This window comes from Mobula birostris, chromosome 1 (assembly GCF_030028105.1).
Source record: "Mobula birostris isolate sMobBir1 chromosome 1, sMobBir1.hap1, whole genome shotgun sequence".
NCBI lineage: Eukaryota > Metazoa > Chordata > Chondrichthyes > Myliobatiformes > Myliobatidae > Mobula > Mobula birostris.
Genome location: NC_092370.1, coordinates 74,826,744 through 74,850,437, shown reverse-complemented (window position 1 = coordinate 74,850,437; position 23,694 = coordinate 74,826,744). Strand labels below are relative to the sequence as shown.

The following is a 23,694-nucleotide window of genomic DNA, read 5'->3' as shown; positions in this document are numbered from 1 at the left end:
TCACTGCTACCTAAGGGTTCCTTTATCATAAGCTGCTTAATCAAATCTGATTCATTTTATACCATTCAATTCAGAATTGCTTTTTCCCCAGTGGGTTTAACTACAAACGCTCTGAAAAAACCATCTCATAGTCATTCTACAGATTCCCTATCTTGGGATCCAACACCAACCTGGTTTTCCCAATCTACCTGCATATTGAAATCCCCCATGACTATCGAAACATTGCCTTTTTTACATGCCTTTTCTATCTCCCGTTGTAATTTGTATCCCATATCCTGGCTACTGTTTGGAGGACTGTATGTAACTCCCATAAGGGTCTTTTTACCTTTGCAGTTTCTTAACTCTACCCAGAAGGATTTTATATCTCCTATGTCACCTCTTTCAAAAGATTTGATTTCATTTTTTTAACCAACAAAGCCCTGCCACCTTCTCTGCCTACCTGCCTGTCCTTTCAATACAAGGTGTATCCTTGGATGTTAAGCTTTCAACTATGACTTCTCCGGATTGAACGCCACCTGCCACATTTCAGCCCAGCTCTGCATCCTATCAATGTCCTGTTGTAACCTACAATGACCTTCTACACTATCCACACACACCACCACTAACCTTTGTGTTATCTAGTAACTTACTAACCCACCTTCCACTTCCTCATCCAAGTTATTTATATAAATCACAATGAACAAGGGTCCCAGAACAGACCCCTGCCGAATGCCATTGGTCAACAACTTCCAGATAGAATACATTTCCAAATCTGGATGGTGTACGACCTGGAATGGAGCCTATAGGTGGTCGTATTCTAAGTGGAAGAGCTCACAGGTTTGGGAGATGCTATTGGAGTAGTCGGGGCAAATCACAGCAGCTAGTGGTTGAGGGAATGGATGTTTAGGATGGTGGATGGACTGCATTGTTCTGAATTGTGTTGAGAGTGGCTGGTGCTGCTTTTGGAGAGTATTTCATTACACTCTTGATTATGGTGGAGGGACTTTGGGGGTCACTCACCACAGGACTCCCAATCTCTTGCTTGCTTTTGTGGCCATGGTATTAGTGTGGCTGGTTGGGTTGAGATGGATGGTGAGTCCCATTCCCAAGGTGGTGTTGGTGGGCCATTTGGTGAATGTTACTGCTATTGATTGGCAAGGGCAGGTAGTAGACGCTCTCCTCTTGGAGATGGTCATTCCCTGGCACGTGTGGTACGGGTTTCATTTGCCACTTGCCAGCCCACACATTGGTGTAACTACAAGCAGAGAGGGCTGCTTTGTCTGCTGAGCAGTTGAGAATGGAATTGAACATTAAATGACATCACAGAATGGTCAGAGCACAGGAGGAGACTGTTTGGCCTGTTGGGCCTTTACCAGCTCTATGTAAGAACAATCAAGCTAGTCTGCTCTCCCCATTGCCCTGCAAACCTTTTCTTTTCAGACTATAGTCGAGCTCCATTTTGAACACCGCAGTCAAGCGTTCTTCCACCTCTGCCTCCAAAAAGTGCACTCTTGGCCCTCATGACTCATTCTGTGAAAAGGGTTTTCTTTGTGTCAGTTCTGGGCCTCTCGGGTTTCCTCATATCCCGCTCTGTGCCAAGGGACTAATCCTAGTGTCTCCACTTTTCCCATATAAAGTCCCTTAAACCTGGAATCATTTTGGAATCACTGGACAATCTCTAAAACTCTCATACCTTTCCTAAAGCATGGCACCCAGAACCAATAATTCAACAGCAACCGAGCTAGAGGTTTATAAAGATTGATCATGTTGCCCTTATTGTTGCACTTGTTATTCAATTTATAAAGCCAAGACTGTCTGCCTCTTCAAGCATTCTCTCAACCTCCCTGTCAGTCCATGAACCCTGCTCTTCTATTCCTGTTGGAATCATTCCCCCTAACTTGTGCTTCTACTTTTCATTCCTCATACCAAACTGCAATACTTCACAGTTCTCATTGTAAAACTTCACCTGTCACTCATTTACCCATCCACCCAGTCTGCTTCTTAACAATCTGTTAGAGGGACTCAGCAGCTTGAGCAGCATCTGTGGGGGCGGGGGAAGGACTTTTTGGTGATTTCGGTCAAAGGCCTGCATCAGGACCTGAAACACTGGCAATTCCTTCCCCTTCCCCCTCCCCCACAGATGCTGTTCAACCTGTTGCGTTCCTCCAGCTGATTGCTTGTTCCACATTCCAGCGCCTGCTGTTTACTGAGTCTGTTACTCTTCTTCAGTTCACTGTGTCTCCAAGTTGTATGTAGTGTGCAACTTTAGAAATGGCTTCCCCTTCCCCTCCACCGTCAGATTTATGAACACGAGCTTTATTTTATACAACTTATTTATTTTTGTAATTTATAGTAACTTTGCATTGTACTGCTGCTGTAAAACAACAAATCTTACAACACATAAGATAGTGATAATAAATCTGATTCTGTGTACCAAATCCCAGACCATGAACATATATTAAGAACAACTGTAACTCTTCTACCAGTCCCTAGAGAACTCTACAGTATACATTCTCCCAGACTGAGAAACAACCTCTCACTCCCACTCTCTTTCCTGTTATAGTCAATTTCCCATCCACGCTGCTGTAGCTGCTTTTATTCTAAGGCCTTAATGACAATCCAATTGTCATCTTATCAAATGTTTTTTTTTAAATATCACATCAACAGTATTTCCCTTATCAATCCTCTCTGTTATCAAAAAATCTGTGACAATTTAGTTGGCAAAATCGTCACTGGCTTTTTCCACTCACTTCTCACGTGCCCAAGTAACTGTTAATTCTGTCCCTGGTTATTGTGTCTGGAATTTTCCCACTATCAGGGTTAGACATATGGTCTGTACACACTGGGTTTATCCCCTAGCTGTATTTTTTCAAACAGAGGTAAAAATATTCACAATCTTTTGGTCTGGGCACTACCTAATAGGGATAATCCAGGAAATTATGGACCACTGACCCTTCCATCAGTGGTGATGAAATTACTGGAGCTGATTCTTAAGAACCATATCTACCCCCACATTTGCAGAAGTGTGGACTTAAAAAAAAGGATAGGATTGACTTCAACAGCACAAAACTACTGTGAAGCGCCAACGGCTTTTGGGACTGCCTGGTGAAGGAAGCCATTGAAATAAAACTAGAAGAAAAAGAATTTTAACAAAGATGAAGGTCTTTCTCTAAGAACAGGAATTCCATTGTAAAGGGGTGTGGGGGGGACAGTGGAAACCTGATTGGATGAGGACTAACCAATCAGGAGGGATAGACAATGGGGGTATAGACTTTACCCAGGCGTCATCCCTGATGAAGATGGCAGTTTGTCATCGAAACATTGGTCAAAATCGATACCTGTTCCTAGCTAAAAGCCTGAGAAGAGTTTATTTGTTAAGTATGGACTAATTAGAGGCAGTCCACGTGGCTTCGTGTGGGTCAGGTCATGTCTTATAAGCTTGATTGAACTTTCTGAGGTGGTGTCAAAATTATTGATCAGAATGAGGTTTATTATCTCTGACATACGTTGTGAGATTTGTTGTTTTGTGGCTGCAGTGCAGTGCAAGGCATAAAAACTGAATAAATAGTGCGAGAAGAGGAACAGTGAGGTAGTGTTCCTAGAGCATTCAGAAATCTGGAGGCAGAGGGGAAGAAGCTGTTCCTCCTTGAGAGTATGGCAGTGAATGTGGACTTTAGTAAGGCACTTGACAACGTTACTCATCATAGGCTGATCCAGAAGATTATTGCACATGGAATCCACAGTGATTGGTAGATTGGATACAAAACTGGGTTGGCCGTAGAAGATGGAGGATAGAAGTGGAAGGATATTCCTCTGATGAAAGGTCTGTTACTACTGTTGTTTCACAAGGATCTGTGCTGCGACTTCTATTTATAATATGAGAATGGTATTGAGATAACTATGAAACATATGGACAAATATATATAAGCAGGCTGATAGTTTGCAGGCACAAAGACTGGCAGAGTTGTGGATAGTGAGGAAAAATGTCGAAGGATATAACAGGATACAGATCAGTTGGAGATATCGATAAGAAATAGCAGATGGAGTTTAAATGAGGAAAGTGAGAGGTGTTGCACTTTGAGAGGTAGTATGCAGTAAATATCAGAACCCTAGGGACCATTGATGTCCAGAGGGATCTTGGAGTACAAGTCCAAAGCTGCCTGAAGGTGACAGTACAAGTAGATGAGGTGGTTATGAAGGCATACAGCGTGCTTGCTTTAATCAGTAGGGAATATAAAATTTGCTAAGATGTGTTGCGGTTATATAAAACTTTGGTTAGACCACAGTAGGAAGGATGTGGAGGCTTTGGAGAGGGTTCTGTAGAGTTTTGTCAGGATGCTGCCTGGATTAGAGCACATGTACAATAAGGAGAAGCTGGACAAACTTGGTTTGTTTTATCTAGAACATTGGAATCTGAGGGGTGACCTGATAGAAGTTTATAAATTTTTGTGAGGCATAGATAAGGTAGGTGATCAGTCTTTGTTCCAGGGTAGAAAAGTTAAATACTAATTGCATTTGTCCTCCCAAAGTGCAGCACATTAGACTTGGTGACATAAAGTTATATAGAAACTGGTCAGCGTTATAAATACGAGAGGTTCTGCAGATGCTGGGAATGTGTGTGTTACTCTGGATAACTGCCTAAGTGGCGATATGTGCCTTACTCTGGTCCATGCTGACCAAGATTCCCACCAAAGCTAGTCCATTCGGTCACAAATCTTTCCTATCCAAGTGCTCTTTCCCTAATCCTTTGCTCCCATGTCCTTGATTCCTTAACCCTAATTCTGTTTATGTCCCTTGTTATCCTACTAACCAATGAATAAAATCCTAACCTTTTCAGCCTCTCTTCTCAACTCCCTCTGGTCCTGGTATCATCCTCGTAAATCTCCTCTGCACTCTCAATTTATAAGAATGTTGCCAGGACCTGAGTTACAGGGAGAGGTTGAAGAGGTTAGAACTTTATTCAATGGAGCATAGGAGAATATGAGGAGATTTGATAGAGGTACAGTATAAAAAATTATGTGGGGTATACATAGGGTAAATGCAAGCAGGCTATTTTTTTCCACCAAGGTTGGGTGAGACGAGGTTAAGGGTGAAAGGTGAAATTTTTAGGGGGAACCTGAGGTGAACTTCTTCACTCAGAAATTGGTGTGAGTGTGGAACAAGCTGCCAGCAGAAATGGCAGGTAAGCACTTGCAACACTCAAAAGTTAAGTTTGGATAAGTACATGGATGGGAGGGGTATGGTCCAGGTGCAGGTTGATGGGACTAGTTTGGCATGGTCTGGGTGGGCTGAAGGTTCTGTAGTGCTCTATGTCTCTTCAGTTTAAAGACACCTTTCCTACAACAAGGTGACTAAAACCCAATAAAACATTCCAAAGTGTGGCCTCAATGATGCCTTGTCCAATTGCAACCTAATACCCCAACCCTTGTACTCAGTGCCCTGAATGATGAAGGTCAGTGAGCCAGAAGCCGCCTTCACCGCCCTGTTTACCAGTGATGCCACATTCATGGAACTGTGTTCTCATACTCCATAGGACCATAAGATATAGGAGCAGAAGTAGGCCATTCGGCCTATTGAGTCTGCTCCACCATTCAGCCATGGGCTGATCCAATTCTTCCACTCATCCCCACTCCCCTGCCTTCCCCCCATACCTTTTGATGCCCTGGCTAATCAAGAACCTATCTATCTCTGCCTTAAATGCACCCAATGACTTGGCCTCAACAGCCCCTCATGGCAACGAATTCCACAAATTTACCAGCCTCTGGCTAAAGTAATTTCTCTGTATCTCTGTTCTAAATGGATATCCTTCAATCCTGAAGTCGTGCCCTCTTGTCCTAGACTCCCCTACCATGGGAAATAACTTTGCCATATCTGATCTGTTCAGGCCTTTTAACATTTGGAATGTTTCCATGAGATCCCCCCTCATTCTCCTGAACTCCAGGGAATACAGCCCAAGAGCTGCCAGACGTTCTTCATATGGTAACCCTTTCATTCCTGGAATCACTCTTGTGAATCTTCTCTGAACCCTCTCCAATGTCAGTATATCCTTCCTAAAATAAGGAGCCCAAAACTGCACACAATGCTCCAAGTGTGGTCTCACGAGTGCCTTATAGAGCCTCGACATCACATCCCTGCTCTTTTATTCTATACCTCTAGAAATGAATATCAACATTGCATTCACCTTCTTCACCACCGACTCAACCTGGAGCTTAACCTCTGGGGTATCCTGCACAAGGACTCCCAAGTCCATTTGCAACTCTGTATTTTGAATTCTCTCCCCATCTAAATAATAGCCTGCAAGTGCATGACCACACACCTTCCAACATTATGTTTCATTTGCCACTTCTTTGCCCATTCTCCTAAACTATCTTAGTCTCTCTGAAGGCTCTCTGTTTCCTCAACACTACCCGCTCCTCCACCTATCTTCGTATCATCAGCCTTTTAGCCACAAATCCATTAATCCCATAGTCCAAATCATTGACATACATCGTAAAAAGCAGTGGTCCCAACACCCACCCCTGTGGAACTCCACTGGTAACCGGCAGCCAGCCTGAATAGGATCCCTTTATTCCCACTCTCTGTTTTCTGCCAATCAGCCAATGCTCCACCCAGGCTAGTGACTCCCCTGTAATTCCATGGGCTTTTATCTTGCTGAGCAGCCTCATGTGCAGCACCTACTCCTGGGCCCTTCTGTCCTACAGCATTCCCCAGGGTTCTGTATTCACAGTGGACGTCCTTCCCTGTCTTGTTATCCTGAGATACAACAGCTAGCGCTGATCTGAATTCATCTCCGCTCGCCCCTCACCCAGGTCGCTCTGTGATCCCTGCTGACTACACTCACTCTCTAATGCCTGGCCTCTCCTCCCCCAGCGCCCTGGGATGCCCTCGGCTGCACGGATGGCTCCCCAAGGTTCAGCGATGGGTCCCCCGGGAGCCCCATACGGAACGGGTCCTACTGTTCGCCCTGGGATCCCACAACCGGTCCTCGAGCAGACCCGCAAGCGTGCTGCGCCGCAGCAGATGCAACAGCCACAGGCAGCCGTGCAGAGCCGTGCACGCAGGTAGGGTAGGGGGTGCGTGGGAGGGGCCAAGGTGTTGACATGGTGGGTTAGAGTGGTGGAGGGGGGAGGGGGAGGGAGAAGGATGGGACAGGGAAGGGTAGGATTGGGCATGGGTGTGGTGGAGGGAGGGGTCCAGTCCCACACCCCTCATCAGGGATCTGATGCACAACATAAGGAGCAGGCTTCTCGACTCATTGAGCCTACCCACCAGTCGATCAAATTGGATATAAGCTGTTGTGAGGGCTGCCCTATGCCCATAATGATTGTTTTCTGTTAAACGTCCACAGTGCCAAGCGGAGGAGGATGGTGGACAAGATCCTGCCCCAGAGGGTGAGTGAGGGGGAGGCCTGGTGGGTGCGGTGGGGCTGTTTGGAGTGAGGGGTAGAATTGCCCCGGGCGTGGTGCTTAACCTCAGCACAGGAACCACAGGCAGTGATTGGTCAAACGTCTACCTCCAATATTTTTTTAAAATAAAAGGGTGTTTATTACAAATACAACATCAAACTACTGCAGACCACAGCAACCAGAACTTCAGATTCCGATATTGGCATCCTGATCTGAGACACATTCAGTCTCCCACAGTCCCAAAAGATAGATCTGTAGGCACCACAGATTCTTCTCCAAGGAACGCCTGATACTATCAGGTGATAATGTCTCCCATTTCAATGCCACTCGGGGCAAGAAGGGACATCACACTGGATCCTAATCCTGGAGTGAACCTGTTCCGTGCTGGGGCTCACTCACAGTGTTCACCTGTAATGGATCCAGGAGGCCCCTGTCCCTGTTTCTGTCCCCATCCCCATCCCTGTCCCTACCACTGCAGCCTATCCTGCACAACCAGACCCCCAGTGGATGTGGGGAGGTGTAGGAGGGAGACCTGCCTTGGGGGGGGGCGTGGGGGGAGGAAGATTGAGGTACCATCCCAAGAGATGGAGAAGGTTGGCCAACTCCATGGTGTGGTGTGATGGGAAGGCAGGATCCGAGTTTGGGTTTGTTCTCATGAGGAGCAGCAGGAGGCCATTCAGCACCTCTAGCTTGTCCTACCTCTCACCTAATCCCCACCCCTCATCTAAATACCTGTCCATCAGAGAGGGCAGGGGCAACCTGGCCTGTAAAGAGAAGGGAGGGATGGATCTTGGGCAGTGAGTGTGTTCCAGAACGTTCTGCTTGTTCCTCAGATCCGGGAGCTGGTGCCGGAATCCCAGGCCTACATGGACCTACTGGCCTTCGAGAGGAAGTTGGACCAGACCATCATGAGGAAGAGAGTGGATATTCAGGAGGCTCTAAAGAGGCCGATGAAGGTGGAAAGTGGGGCGATGGGTTGTCCAGGGGAAGGGGGTGATGGGGAATCTGGGAGTGAGGGGAGGGACGGGTAAAGGGGTGTCCGGGGGATAAGGGGGTGATGGGGAATCTGGGAGTGAGGGGAGGGATGGGCGATGGGGTGTCTGGGGGAGGAAGGAGTCACAGAGCAATAGGTTGTCTGGAGAATGGGCAATGGGCTGTCTAGGGGAAGAAGGAGGGGGTTGTGAGGTGGGGCATCCAGGAAGAGAGGACGGAATGGATGGGATTTCCTTGGGGGTAGGGGCCGGGGCAGTACGGTTTACAACACCAGCAAATGGGTACAATTCGTGCCGCTATCTGTAAGGAATTTGTACATTCTCCCCGTGACCATGTGAGTTTCCCAGGGTGCTCCCCCTACGCGGGTGCCAGAAACACGGCGATTCTTGTGGGCTGCTCCCAACACATATTCAAGATTGGTCATTGTAACGGTGTATTTCACGGCATGTTTCAATGTAAATGTGACAAATAAAATCAGTCTTTAGATGCTCACTGGGGAGGAGATCCTGGTGTAGGATGGTACTGAGAGATATCAGCGGGAGAGAGGAGTGCCTTTGTGGGGAAGGGAGAGGACTGGGAGTGAATGTCGGATGGATGGTGATTGACCTCTGACCTCTGACGTGCAGCAAAAGCGGAAGCTTCGGCTGTACATCTCCAACACCTTTAATCCCGCACGCTCAGACGCCGAGGATTCAGACAGTTGCATCGCCTCTTGGGAACTGCGAGTGGAGGGAAAGCTTCTGGAGGATGTGAGTGTTTCAGGGGTAGGGGAGGCCTTTCTATCCCTCTAGACTACCCCACTGCTCACAGCTGGACCTCTGTCTCAGCTCCACCTTCCCACACGATTCCTATTTACCTTTGAGCATAGATTACATACAGCACATAGAGCACAGAACATGGAACAGACAAGTTCAGAGTAAATCTATTATCAAACTACGTATACATTACCATATACTACCCTTCAGATTCATTTTCTTGCAGACATTCACAGGAAGAATGAAGAATTTATGAACAACTATACAGCAATAAACAACCAATGTGCAAAAGAAGATAGACTGTGCAAGTAAAAATTAATACCAAGAACATGAGTCATAAAGAACAAGTCCGTTCAGCCCATCACTTTGTGCCGAGTTAAATTAAGGCCAACTCAAAGCCCAGGAGCCCAACTAAACTAATCCCTTCTCCCTATACAATATCCATAATCCTTCCATTCTCTGTACATTCATGTGCCCATCTAAGAGTCCCTTGAACACCTCTATCATACCTTCCTCCACCGCCACTCCTGGTAGCACATTCCAGGTACCCATCACTCTCTATGTGAAAAGAAAAACTTGCCCCGCGCATCTCTTTGAACACCTTAAATGCATGCCCTCTGGTATTAGATATTTCAACCCTGTGGGAAAAAAACTACTGACTGTACCCTATCTATGCCCCGTGTAATCTTATAAACCTCTATCAGATCTCCCCTCAGCTTCTGGCACTCTGGAGGAAACAACCTAAATTTGTCCAACCTCTCTTTTTAGCTCATGCCCTCTAATCCAGGCAGCATCCTCGTGAACAACTTCTGCACCCTCTCCCAGACATCCCACCCTGCAAAAACTCATTTCAGGGAGGTAGCACCCCCACCCCCCCCCGCAACCCCATATTCCACCACCCCCCCTCCCCGTCAACCTCCAAGGGTGTATGTAGTACTTTGTTCAGTGATTTTGTCTAACCTGTAAACCAAGTTGGGTATATGCAGAAAATGTGACATTAAGATATGTACTTATGTTATATTATCATGTTTATTCTATTACAACTTTAAGCAAGTCTACAGGGAGTTTGGCCTCATCTCGTAGGACATCAAGAGAGTAGCTCCCTAGCAGCTAGCCAACTAGTTTAAATAATGTTAGCTATGCTAATGAATGAATGACACCTGTTAAACTCACCTCAACATGTCTTTTACATTTTAACCCACCATGGGCAATAGAAAAGTCACTGTTGCAAACAGTGCAGCGAGCAACCCTGACATTATTTTTGATGTCGACTGTAAAGCCCGCCCACAGAGAAAACTGATAGGTCTACTTAGCACGAAGAGAGACCAATCAGGATGCTTCCCCTCTCCCTCTCCAAAAATCGATTTCCGAGATATTGTATATAATTTCCGGGCGTCAGGGAGCTACTATCAATATGCGGGAGACTCCTGGAACTTCCGGGAGAGGTGGATGTCTGCTCTCCCAAGCCTCCACATCTTTCCTATAATGGATGACCAGGACTGAATGCAATATTCCAAATGCAGCCTAACTAGAGTTTTATAAACCTGCAACATAGCTTCCCAACTCTTGAACTCAGTTCCTTGACTAATAAGCACAAGCCTGCCATTTGCCAGTTTTACCAAATTTCTAGAACTTAATTCCAGAAAACTAATATAGAATAATCACAGCAATTGAACCTCCACTGCTCTGCAGGCAGAGAATTCCAGAAATTCACCACCCTCAGTACAAAGGAATTTCTCCCAATCCCTGTTCCTGATACCCTTACTTGGAGACCATGACCATGATCCAAAACTCTTCCGTTGGAGGAAACACCCTCCCTTTCGAACCCTGTAAAAAGCTTAAGTGAGGTCTCCTCATGTTCAAGTTCAATCACAACTCATCCAGAAAACAACCTGACTGGTGAATTTTCACTGCTATCTCTATACTCTCTATACTCCTTGGGTAAGGAGAACAGAAGTGGCCGTAGCAACCAGGTGTGGTCTCTTGAAGGCCCTGTCTAATTTCTATTAGGCATTTGACTCCCGAGTTCAATCTTCTGGTAGGAAGAGCTAATGTACCATTCGTCTTTCTGTTTGTTTCTGCACTGGCATGGCACATTTCAGTGACTTGAGTACAAGGGCATAGGCAGAGAGGGTATAGCATCGCAGTAAAGGGATGTCCCTTTAGAACTGAGATGAGGAGGAATTTCTTTAGCCCAAGGGTGGTGAATCTGTGGAATTCATTGCCACAGAGATCTGTGGGGCCAAGTCATTGAGTATATTTACCCAATTTCCCTCGGGATCAATAAAGTATATATACCTATCTATCTTAAGGCAGAAATTGGTAGGTTCTTGATGGGTAAGTGTGTGAAGGGTGACTTGGGGGAGAAGGCAGGAAAATGTGGCTGAATAGTTTTGAAAAGAAATTTCCCAGACTTATATGCAAAGAAATTCCCACACTGTGCCCCTCACAGGATGACCTTCCCTCAGTACCCCCTTCCCACAATGCAACATTTCCTCAGTAATAGCCTCCGACAATGTAAAACACCTTAAATACTGCCCCGTCCAGAGTGTAGCCTCTTCAATACTGCCACTCCCAGTGAGATTACTGCCCACTCTCTGCTACATGTGGCTGACTCTCTGCCTGAACAGGACTCTGTCTATTCACTGAATTGGCCCTTCGCTGTGGGTAACTGCAGTTTTGACGAGTATGTTTTGTTGTAGACTGGGAAACAGAAGAGAAAGTTCTCCTCGTTCTTCAAGAGCCTGGTGATCGAGCTGGACAAGGAACTGTACGGACCTGACAATCATCTGGTGGAGGTAACAACCTCTTGATCATGGACCTCCCTACCTGTCTCCATCCTTTCCTGGTTCTTCCAAAGTGTGTCCATAATTCCCCACACCTTCCAGTCCCTACAGTCCATCCTATCTCTGCGACCCCCCCTTCTCCCTTATACTCCCCCATTTCCTTGACACCACCTCTACCCTAAACCCCTCCCTGTCTCTGTGCTCTCCTCTTTCCCTGATACTCCTCCATCTCCTTGACACCACCTGTACCCTAAACCCCTCCCTCTGTGCCCCCCTCTCCCCTATACTCCCCCATCTCCTTGACACCACCCCTACCCTAAACCCCTCCCTGTCTCTGTGACCCCTCGCCTATACTCCTCCATCTCGACATTACCTCTCCCTAAACCCCTCCCCATCTCTGTGTCCCCCTCTCTCCCCTATACTCCTCCATCTCAACACCACCTCTACCCTAAACCCCTCCCCATCTCTGTGACCCTCCCCATCTCCTTGACACCAGCCTTTACCCTAAACCCCTCCCTGTCTCTGTGCCCCGCTCTGGCTGCCACACCCCTCCTGTCTTTCTAACCCCTTCCCTCTCTTACACCCTTCCTCTGTGACTCCCTCCAGTCCCTACATCCCTTCTCATCTCTGTGACTCCTTCAGATCCTCTACCACTCCCTGTCTCTATAAACCCCTCCAGCGCATGCACCCCTTTCTGTCTCTTAATCCCCCATGGCCCCTGTCTCTGTGACCCCCCCATGCCCTTACACCCCTCCCTGCCTCTAACCCCCTCTGGCACCTATGCTGTCTCTGTAACCCCTCTAGTTCCAGCCTCTGACCCTGCCCTCAGTGTACATCTCATTCAGAACTCAGGCATCACACCCTCCCATCCACCCCTGATCCAGTAAGCTCCCAGGATCACCGAGAGCTGCCCCCTCCCTCCCGACTGGCTTAGGGTCAGCTCCTTTGTGAAGGATCAGGATGTTTGGCATTGTTCCTGGCGCTGTACGAAAATTGTGGCATCTCTGGTATCTGAAGTTATGTTTCCAGAGCGGGGAGATCCTGGAAGCTGGGATGAGCTGTAAGGTAACTTGTCGGCAGGTGGGTGTAGCCCCTCAGCGCTCTGTCGGTTGTGATGGTAGTGGCACACAGAACGGGGCAGCAGACCACAGTGACAACAGTAGTACATAGAACACTTGACATCAGGCTCGCTGGTGTGACATGTTGTTCCCACGCCCTGTGCACCCCGCTCCGAATTAAACCAAAGGCTTTACGCACCGTGGTGATAAACCTGAACGATGCTGGTAAAACAGTTCTCAGATCTGAACATCCGACAGTACGGCACAGGAAAGACCCTTCGGCCCACAATGTCTGTGCTAAGCACAATGCCAGATTAAACTAAATCCTGTCTGCTTGTACACGATCTCCATTGCTCCATTTCCGACATATTTATGGGCCTATCTCATAGTGTATTAAACACCACCAGCGTATCTGCCTCTACCACCGCCGCCCTGGCAGCCTGTTCCAGATACCCACCATGATCTGTAATAAAAACTTACCCCACACATCTCATCTCTTTTAGACTACCCCTCTGACCTTAAATGCATATCTAGGAGTTGACATTTCTACCCTGGAGGAAAAGACTGACTGTCTCCTCCGTCTCTGCCTTTTATAATTTTATAAACTTTAATCAGGTCTCTCCTCACCCTCCAATGCTCCAGGAAAAATGGAACAAGTTTGCCCAACCTCTCCTTATAGATCACGCCTCTAATCCAGGCAGCATCCTGGAGAACCTCTTCTGCACCCTCTCCAAAGTGTACTGAATGGGGGGGGTGGGGGGGGGGGTGACCAGGAGCATCCAACAGGGTCAGGGAGAGGTGCAAAGCTTCCTGTGGTTGAATATCTCCCCCTGTCACCGGACCCAAACCATAGGGTGTGGTGGGGTATTGGGTGGGGGTTGTTGGTTTGATGGGGAGGGGATTGCCTCATTATGTTGCTGTCTGTGCAGTGGCACCGGACGCCCAGCACCCAGGAGACTGATGGCTTCCAGGTGAAGAGGCCGGGAGACGTCAGTGTCCGCTGCACCCTGCTGCTCATGCTGGATTACCAGGTGGGGCCTGGGGTGAGGGTCAGGGCCTGTGGGGGGCCAGGATGCGAGCTCTGTGGGCTCAGTGAGCCGGGTCTGTGGAGTTGTGAGAGTGTGGGGCCTGCAGGTGGGGAAGTGAGTCGGGGGGGGGGGATTCACAAATCACAGTGGGATGATGGTGACAGGTTTGTGTGTGGATGTTGCAGTTTTCTGAAGGGCTATGGTGACAAGATTTGAGTGACAGTGTTGTGTGTGAGTAGTGGATGATTTTGTTGGCTGGGTGATGACAGTATTGTGTGACGCAGGTGATTGCTGAGGGATGGGCTGGGTAGGTGACAGGTTTGTTGTGTGAAGGATGTGATGACGAGTGTGTGACAAGGATGAGTGAGAAGGGGACTGGGTGACAAAGATAGGTGGGTGACAGCTGGTGGCTAGAGAAGTGTGTGACGCGGGTGGGTGCTGGGAGTGGCTGAGGAGAATAGGGGACAGGGATCCTGGGTGCAAGGGGTGGGTTCTAGGTGTGCTGGGTGACAGGGAACCTGGGTGCTGGAGGGTGTGTGATGGGGTGGGTCCTAGGTGTGCTGGGTGACAGGAATCCTGGGTGCAATGGGTGGGTTCTGGGGGTGGCTGAGGAGAATAGGGGACAGGGATCCTGGGTGCTGGAGGGTGTGTGATGGGGTGTGTTCTGGGGGTGGTGGGTGATTCACTTGGTTAACAACTCCCACCCTTGCAGCCCACCCAATTTAAGCTGGATCCCCGCTTGGCCCGACTGCTGGGGATTCACACCCAGACACGATCGGCCATCGTCCAGGCCCTCTGGCAGTACATCAAAACCAACAAACTGCAGGACTCCCATGACAAGGAGTACATCAGCTGTGACAAGTACTTCCAGCAGGTAACTCCCACCACACTCCACTGGGGGCTGGGGGGTGGGGAGGTGGTGACTCTGGGAGTTTGAGAGAAGCAATAGGGAGGGTAGGTGTACAGAGAGGGGCTTTAGGTTGTGCGAGGAGGAAGGTTCTCCTACAGCTGAGCAGAAACCCCTTGGGAGGAGGGAACACCCAGGGTGTTCTTGCACTCTACCCTCACAGTGGTGTTGGGAAGGGTGTGGGTGAAGATGCTGGGCCCAACCTTACTGAATAAACCTCAACCTGAAACTGCAACACACAGAGTGAAGCTCCCTGCACACTGTCCCATCACACACTTTCAGGGTCAGACACAGAGTGAAGCTCTCTCACAGTGTCCCATCACTCACTCATGGCATCAGATACAGAGTGAAGCTCCCCAAAACTGTCCCATCACACACTCACGGGGTCAGATACAGAGTGAAGCTCCCTTAATACTGTTCCATCACACACTCAGTGGGGTCATACACAGAGTGAAGCGCCCCCAATAATGATCCATCACATACTCCACAAAGTGTGAATTGACACATCTGGGAAGGATAATAAGATGAGGATACACCCAGTACATGGTAGGATCTTAAGGCATCACGGGGACCTTGATGTACAGGTCCAAGGACCTCAAGGTTGCACAGGTAGATTAAGTGGTGAAGAAGGTGTACAAGGTCTTCATTAACTGGGGCATAAATTATTGGGGAGTTTCTGTACCAATCTGTAAGACATTAGTCAGGTTAGGGTACTGTGTGCTGTTCTGGTTACCACATTATGGAAAGGACAAGACCGCATGGAGAGGGTGCAGAGGAATCTATCAGGATGTTACCTGGGATGAAGGCGAGACTGGTGGTGTTTTCTTTGAAGTGGAGGAGGCTTGGGGTGGGGACCTGATGGAGGTCTCAGTCTGAAATGTCAACTCTTCATCCACGTGCAAATTGGCACAGGGTTAAGAAGATCAGGGAGTTAAATGAGTGGCTCAAGGATTAGTGTGGGAGGAGTAGGTTTGAATTCATGGGAAACTGGCACAGTATTGGGGAAGGAGGGAGCTGTTCCACTGGGACAGGCTTCACCTGAACTGTGATGGGACCTCTATACTAGTGAATCGCATTACTAGGGCTGTGGATAGGGCTTTAAACTAAATAGTAGGGGAGTGGGTTCAACAGATTGGAGAAGTATGGATAAAGTAGAAGAGAAAAGTGTGGATAAAGATAAAGTAAAAGCAGAAGTTTAAAAAAAAGAAAAATAAGGGTGGAGTGAAGAAAAATCAAATGCATAAGAGACAAAGATTACTAGATTTTAAAGGCACAATGAGTGTAAGGGCATTTTAACTGAATGCCTGTAGTATTGGTAACTTGTGAACTTGTGGCACAAATCCGTATAAAGGGCCATTATTGTAGTGGCCATTTAGTGGCCATTACAGAAATGTGGTTGCAGGGTGGAGAAGATTGGAATTAAATATCTAGAGATAGCAGGTAATACAGAAGAATAGGCAGGAAGATAAGGGAGTGGGTAATGCTCCTAATTAAGGATAAGATCAGAGCGATAGTGAGAGACGATATAAGATCTAAGGAGCAGAGTATTGAATCCATCTGGGTACAGATTAAGAGTAGTAAAGGGAAAAAAAATCACTGGTAGGAGTTGTCTATCAGCCACCGAATAGTAACATTACAGTGGCACAGACAATAAACCGAGAAATACCTGAGGCATGTAAGAATGGAACAGCAGTTATTGTGGGGGACGTTAATCTGCACTTAGATTGGGTGAATTAAATTGGTCGGGCAGTCTTGAGGAGGACTTCATGGAATGCATTTGTGATGACATTTTTGGACGGCATGTTACTGAACCTACAAGGGATTGTGCTATTTTAGATCTGGTCCTGTGCAATGAGACAGGTAAAATTAGCAATCTTGTAGATAGGGATTCTCTTGGAAAGAGTGATCACAGTATGATTGAGTTTCTCATACAAATGGAGGGTGCAATAGTTCGATCTAAAGGCAGTGTATTATGCCTAAACAAGGGACACTACAATGAGATGAGGGAGAAGTTGGATAAGGTAGACTTGGAATACAGGCTCTATGGTGGGACGGTTGAGGTACAGTGGAAGACTTTCAAATAAATTTTTCACAGTGCTCAACGAAAGTATATTCCAGTTAAAAACAGGACAGTAATGATGAGGAGAGCCAGCCATGGATAATTAAGGAAATAAAGGAAGGCATCAAACTAAAAGCTTATGTGTACAAAGTCACCAAGTGTAGTGGGAAACTGAAAGACTGGGAAAACTTAAAAAAGTAACAAAGAACCACAAAGCAAGCAATAAATAAAGAGAATATAGATTATGAAAATAAACTAGCACAAAATATAAAAACGGATAGTAAAAGTTTCTATAATTATATAAAGTGGAAAAGGGTGGCTAAAGTGAATGTAGGTCCCTTGGAGGACGAGAAGGGGAAATTGATGTTGGGTAATGAGGAAATGGACAAGGCTTTGAAGGACTCTTGTGTCAGTTTTCACGGTAGAGGGTACGTCGAACATACCAAAGAGAGATGATGTGGATACGATGGGAGGTGAGGACCTCAATACAATAGCTATCACTAAAGAGGTTGTGCTGAGCAAACTTCTGGGCCTAAAGATAGACGAGTCCCCTGATCCTGATCGAGTGCATCCCAGGGTACTGAAAGAAATGGCAGAGGTTATAGTTGAGGCTTTGGGGATAACTTACCAAAATGCTCAGGACTCTGGGCAGATCCCAACGGATTGGAAGATGGCAAATGTCATGCCACTGTTCAAAAAAGGATGCAAGTAAAAGGCAGGTAACTATAGGCCCATTAGTATAACATCTGTATTGGAAAAATGCTTGAAGCTATCATTAAAGAAGAAATAGCGAGGCATCTGCAAGGAAATGGATCCATCAGGCAGACACAGCATGGATTCAGCAAAGGCAGGTCCTGTTTGACAAATTTACTGGAGTTCTTTGAGGATATAACAAGCACAGTTGGATTTCCAGAAGGCATTCAATAAGGTGCCACATAAAAGACTTACCCATAAGATAAGGATGCATAGAGTTGGGAGTGATGTACAAACCCCATTTCCAGAAAAGTTGGGATATTTTCCAAAATGCAATAAAAACAAAAATCTGTGATATGTTAATTCACATGAACCTTTATTTAACTGACAAAAGTACAAAGAAAAGATTTTTAATAGTTTTACTGACCAACTTAATTGTATTTTGTAAATATACACAAATTTAGAATTTGATGGCTGCAACACACTCAACAAAAGTTGGGACAGAGGCATGTTTACCATTGTGTTACATCACCTTTCCTTTTAATAACACTTTTTAATTGTTTTGGAACTGAGCATACTAATTGTAGTAGATTTACAATTGGAAATTTTGTCCATTCTTGCTTGATATAAGACTTCAGCTGCTCAACAGTCCGTGGTCTCCATTGTCTGATTCTCCTCTTCATGATGCGCCATACATTTTCAATAGGAGATAGATCTGGACTGGCAGCAGGCCAGTCAAGCACACACACTCTGTGTCTACAAAGCCATGCTGTTGTAGCCCGTGCAGAATGTGGTCTGGCATTGTCCTGCTGAAATAAGCATGGACGTCCCGGGAAGAGACGTCACCTTGATGGCAACATATGTCTCTCTAAAATCCTAATATACACCTCGGAGTCAATGGTACCTTCACATATATGCAACTCACCCATGCCATGGGCACTGATGCACCCCCGTACCATCACAGATGCTGGCTTTTGCACCTTTCGTTGATAACAATCTGGATGGTCGTTTTCTTCTTCGGCACGGAGAACTTGATGCCCGTTTTTTCCGAAAACTAGCTGAAATGTGGACTCATCTGACCACAGCACACGGTTCCACAGTCTTTTGGTCCATCTGAGATGAGCTCGGGCCCAGAGAACTCGTCAGCGTTTCTGCATAGAGTTGATGTATGGCTTCCTCCTTGCGTAATACAGTTTCAAGTTGCATTTCTGGATGCAGCGACGGACTGTGTTGAGTGACAATGGTTTTCCGAATTACTCCCGAGCCCAGGTGGCTATAATTGTCACAGTAGCATGACGGTTTCTTAGGCAGTGCCACCTGAGGGCTCGAAGATCACGCGCATTCAACAGTGGTTTCCGACCTTGCCCTTTACGCACTGAGATGTCTCTGAATTCTCTGAATCTTTTCACAATATTACGTACTGTAGATGTTGAAAGACCTAAATTCTCTGCAATTTTGTGTTGAGAAATGTTCCTTTTGAACTGATACTGGAATATTCTGTGCCCTTTTCAATCTTATTTTAACTCTGTCCCATCTTTTGTTGAGTGTGTTGCAGCCATCAAATTCTAAATTTGTGTATGTTTACAAAATACAATTAAATTGGTCAGTAAAACTATTGAAAATCTTTTCTTTGTACTTTTGTCAATTAAATAAAGGTTCATGTGAATCGCCTCTGATCTGGGCTGACATTTACGTGCCCAGTGGCACCTAATTAATTAGCTTGTTTATTTTGGCTTTTTTCTTAAAGATGCGCTGGGTGTGTCCCGGCTACCACTGCATTCTCCGTGGCAATGTATCGCTCCGCGGCCCGGGGGTTGGGGTGGTGGGACACTGGGGTGTCATTTCATCATCGTCTGTTTCCATCAGGGCAGGCAGGTCATCTTCTTCTATGTCTGCTTGCCTCGATGTCGAAGGTCAAGGTTTGTCATCTGCTATGGTTGATGTGGAAGGCTTGAAAAATGACAGTATGCTCGATTGCTTAGCCTCGCGTATTTTTCTATCATCTCATGCAGTTGCTTCACATTCAGTTCCTGGACGACTTCACTTTCGGTCCATTCGCTACTGCATTCAGTTTCGATTGTTATCCTTTCCTCTTCCAATTGCATCAGCTCTTCATCTGTCAGTTCTTGGTCATGGGATGCCAAAACCTCTTCAACATCATCTTCGTCAACTTTCACAAGCCAAACTTACTTTGTCCTTACTTCATTCACCATGATCGAAACGCTTAATTATGTCTAGTTTTACGCTAAGTGTCACACCCTTACGAGCTCTTTTAGGCTTTTCCGATACCTTAGAACTCATCTTGCTAACGGATGCTCACAGGCACGTGTTTAAGCAACGCAGGCGAGAATGCAGTTCCGGGGGAGGAGCTTGGCTGCTCGGGGCGCGTGCTGCTTTTTTCGCGCCCTGCCTTTTATCACGCACTGCCTTTTTCGTAACAGTGAAAACACCTTCTGTTAGCGAAAACAGGTAACTAATGTAGGTCTTTCGTAACAGTGAGGTTTCGTAAAGCGAATGTTCGAAAAGCAGGGGACACCTGTATACATTAACGATCTGGAAGAGGGGACCGAGTGTAGTGTATCTAAGTTTGCTGATAATACTAAACTGAGTGGAAAAGCAAATTTTGCAGAGAATACAGAGAGTCTGCAGAGAGATAGGTTAAGTGAATGGGCAAGGGTCTGGCAGATGGAGTACAATGTTGGCAAATGCAGGTCATCCACTTTGGAAGGAAAAATGGAAGATCAGATTATTATTTAAATGGTAAAAAATTGCAGCATGCTGCTGTACAGAGGGACTAGGGAGTGCTTGTGCATGAATCACAAAAAGTTAGTTTGCAAGTGCAGTAGGTTATAAAGAAGGCAGATGGAATGTTGGCCTTCATTGCTAGAGGAATTGAATTGAAGAACAGGGAGGTTATGCTGCAACTGTACTGGGTACTGCACTTGGAGTACTGAGTGCAGTTCTGGTCTCCTTACTTGGAGAAGGATATACTGGGTTTGGAGGCGGTGCAGAGGAGGTTCACCAGGTTAATTCCAGAGATGAGGGGGTTCGACTATGAGGAGAGATTGAGTCACCTGGGACTGTACTTGCTGGAATTCAGAAGGATGAGAGGAGATCTTATAGAAACATATAAAATTATGAAAGGGATAGATAAGATAGAAGCAGGAAAGCTGAATCCACTGATAGGAGAGACTAGAACTAGGGGACATAGTCTCAAGATTCAGGGGAGTAAATTTAGGATGGAGATGAGGAGAAACTGCTTTTCCCAAAGAGTGGTAAATCTGGAATTCTCTGCCCAATGAAGCAGTACAGGCTACCTCAGTAAATATATTTAATTCAAGGTTAGATAGATTTTTGCATAGTGGGGGAATTAAGGGATATAGGGAAAAGGCAGGTAGGTGGAGATGAGTCCATGGTCAGATCAGCCATGATCTTATTGAATGGTGAAGAAGGCTCGATGGGCCAGATGGCCTACTCCTGCTCCTATTCCTTATGTTCTTTCTATCGATGTTGCCTGACCTACTGAGTTCCTCCTGTATTTTGTGTGTGTCCACTCTTTCTTTTTAAAAGCCCTTGTCACATCACTCCAGAAGATCTGTTCGTCAGGAGCTGCCCGTGTTCATGCCCTTGGGATTGATCCACCTGATGTCACAGAGTTATGCAGCATAGAAACAGGCCCGTCAGTCCAACGCAGTAATCCAACTGAGTTGCCTGTCTGAGCTGGTCCCTATTTTCTGCATTTGGCCCATATTTCTGCAAAACCTTCCTATCCATGTACCTGTCCAACTGTTTTTAACTGTTGTTATTGTACCTGCCTGAGCCACTTCTTATGGCAGCCTGTTCAATATACCCACCAACCTCTGTGGGAGATCCTGCTGCTCAGCTCCCCTTTAGATCTTACCCCTCTAAAATTAACCTCTGTCCTCTAGTTTTAGATACTTCTACCCTGGGAAAAACACTGATCATTTACATTATCTATGTTCCTCATGATTTTATAAACCTCTACAAGGTCACCCCCCCCCATTCTTCTTCGCTCAGGAGGAACAGTTTCCAGCCTGCCTAGCCTCTCCCTAAAGCTCAAGCCCTTCAGATCCAGCAACATCTTTGTGAAGGCTCCTCCATTTTGATGTTAATGTTCTGAAACTTCACGGTCTTCCCCCCTCCCCCACAAGGAATTCTCTACCTTGAATGTCCTCCTGAGTGGACAGAGATGAGAAGAATTCAGTTAAGCCCCCAACCTCTTTGCCCACCCACCCACCATCTTCTAACTCCACACCACAGATTACCACTGTGGTTCCTGGCAGATCTTCCACCTTCCCTGCTTATCCTCTTGTCCTTCGGGATTTAGGCTAATCTTGTCTGCCAGTAACATTTTGTGGCCTCTGATGTCCTTCTACTTTCTTCATGGTGCTCTCTCTGTCTTCCTGAGAGGCCTCCCCAGTTCAGTTCTCTGTATCACCTTGTGCTTCCTGACATCCTGCGTTTCTTGGACTCACTGTTTGTTCCTTTCGCCCTTACAAGAACATGGTGTCCCTGAACTCTCTATTTCACTGTTAAATGACTCCCACTTACTGGATATAGAACTATCTGCATTATCCCTTCTTGTTCCTTCCTGTCTGTTACCAATATGTTACATCAAATACTGTGAGCTCTTCACTTAACCTTTTGTGAGGCACTTTGTTCAAAGTTAAAGTTGAGTTTATTGTCATCTGCACAAGTAACTGGACTTACTTACCACAGCACCACAGCCTCACATAAGTAGCATCGCATAAGCAGCATTCAAAAGAAAAACATAAATTAAAATGTAAATTATACAATTTTTTTTACAAGAAAACATAGAACAAAAAGAAACAAAGTCGATTTTAGCTCAAATGGTCAAAGTGGTCATAGTGCTGCAAAGGGGTTTTGCCAGTTGGTTCTAGGACTGAATGATTGAAGGGAAGCAGCTGTTATGGGTCCTTGTGGTGTGGGTCTTCAGGCTTCTGTACCTCCTGCGGAAAGTATGGCATGGGCAAGTTGGTGGGGATCTTTGATGATGAATGTTGCCTTCTTGAGGCATTGCCTCCTGTAGATACTCCCAGTGGTGGGGAGGGATGTGTCGACGATGTATTGGGCTGACTCCACTACTCTCCGCAGCTTCTTGCACTCCTGTGCATTTGAATTGCCATACCAAACCATGATGCAACCAGTCAAGATGCTTTCAACGGTACATCTGTAGAAATTTGTTGGCATGTTCGGTGACAAGCCCTCAGAAATTAAAGATGGTGGCATGCATCTATGTGCTATCTATCTGTACTATCCCTTCTCACTGCTTCCTGTCTGTTACCACTGCTCCCTCCAAACTAATACATCCACACTGGGAGCTCTTCACCTAACCTTTTGTGAGCTACTTGGTTCGAACCAGACAACCAGGTTAAACTAGAGAGGGTCCATCAGAATGATGTCAGGATTGGAGGGCTTGTGTTACAAGGAGAGGCTGGATTGGCTGTGTGCCCTGGATTGGCTGTGTGCACTGGATTGGGTGTCTGCGCTGGATTGGGTGTGTGCCCTGGATTGGCTGTGTGCGCTGGATTGGCTGTGGGCACTGGACTGGGTGTGTGCCCTGGACTGGCTGTGTGCCCTGGACTGGCTGTGTGCACTGGATTGGCTGTGTGCGCTGGATTGGGTGTGTGCGCTGGATTGGGTGTGTGCGCTGGATTGGCTGTGTGCGCTGGATTGGGTGTGTGCGCTGGATTGGGTGTGTGCCCTGGATTGGGTGTGTGCCCTGGATTGGCTGTGTGCGCTGGATTGGGTGTGTGCCCTGGATTGGCTGTGTGCCCTGGATTGGCTGTGTGCCCTGGATTGGCTGTGTGCCCTGGATTGGGTGTGTGCACTGGATTGGCTGTGGGCACTGGATTAGGTGTGTCCCCTGGACTGGCTGTGTGCACTGGATTGGGTGTGTGCACTGGATTGGGTGTGTGCGCTGGATTGAGTGTGTGCGCTGGATTGGGTGTGTGCACTGGATTGGCTGTGTGCGCTGGATTGGGTGTG

General features: G+C 46.7%; 1 protein-coding gene across 4 annotated transcripts in view; it reads left to right on the top strand.

The window, feature by feature from the left end:
• The window catches only part of LOC140197257 (SWI/SNF-related matrix-associated actin-dependent regulator of chromatin subfamily D member 3-like), an 88,783-nt gene that overhangs the window by 47,927 nt on the left and 17,162 nt on the right, over positions 1-23,694 (top strand). For all 4 annotated transcript variants that reach the window (XM_072257181.1, XM_072257195.1, XM_072257202.1 and 1 more), the window contains exons 2-8: positions 6,850-7,040; positions 7,328-7,370; positions 8,219-8,341; positions 9,005-9,127; positions 11,836-11,931; positions 13,907-14,008; positions 14,718-14,879. In XM_072257181.1, the coding sequence (XP_072113282.1) occupies positions 6,850-7,040; positions 7,328-7,370; positions 8,219-8,341; positions 9,005-9,127; positions 11,836-11,931; positions 13,907-14,008; positions 14,718-14,879 (840 nt within the window). The remainder of the gene's footprint in view (positions 1-6,849; positions 7,041-7,327; positions 7,371-8,218; positions 8,342-9,004; positions 9,128-11,835; positions 11,932-13,906; positions 14,009-14,717; positions 14,880-23,694) is intronic.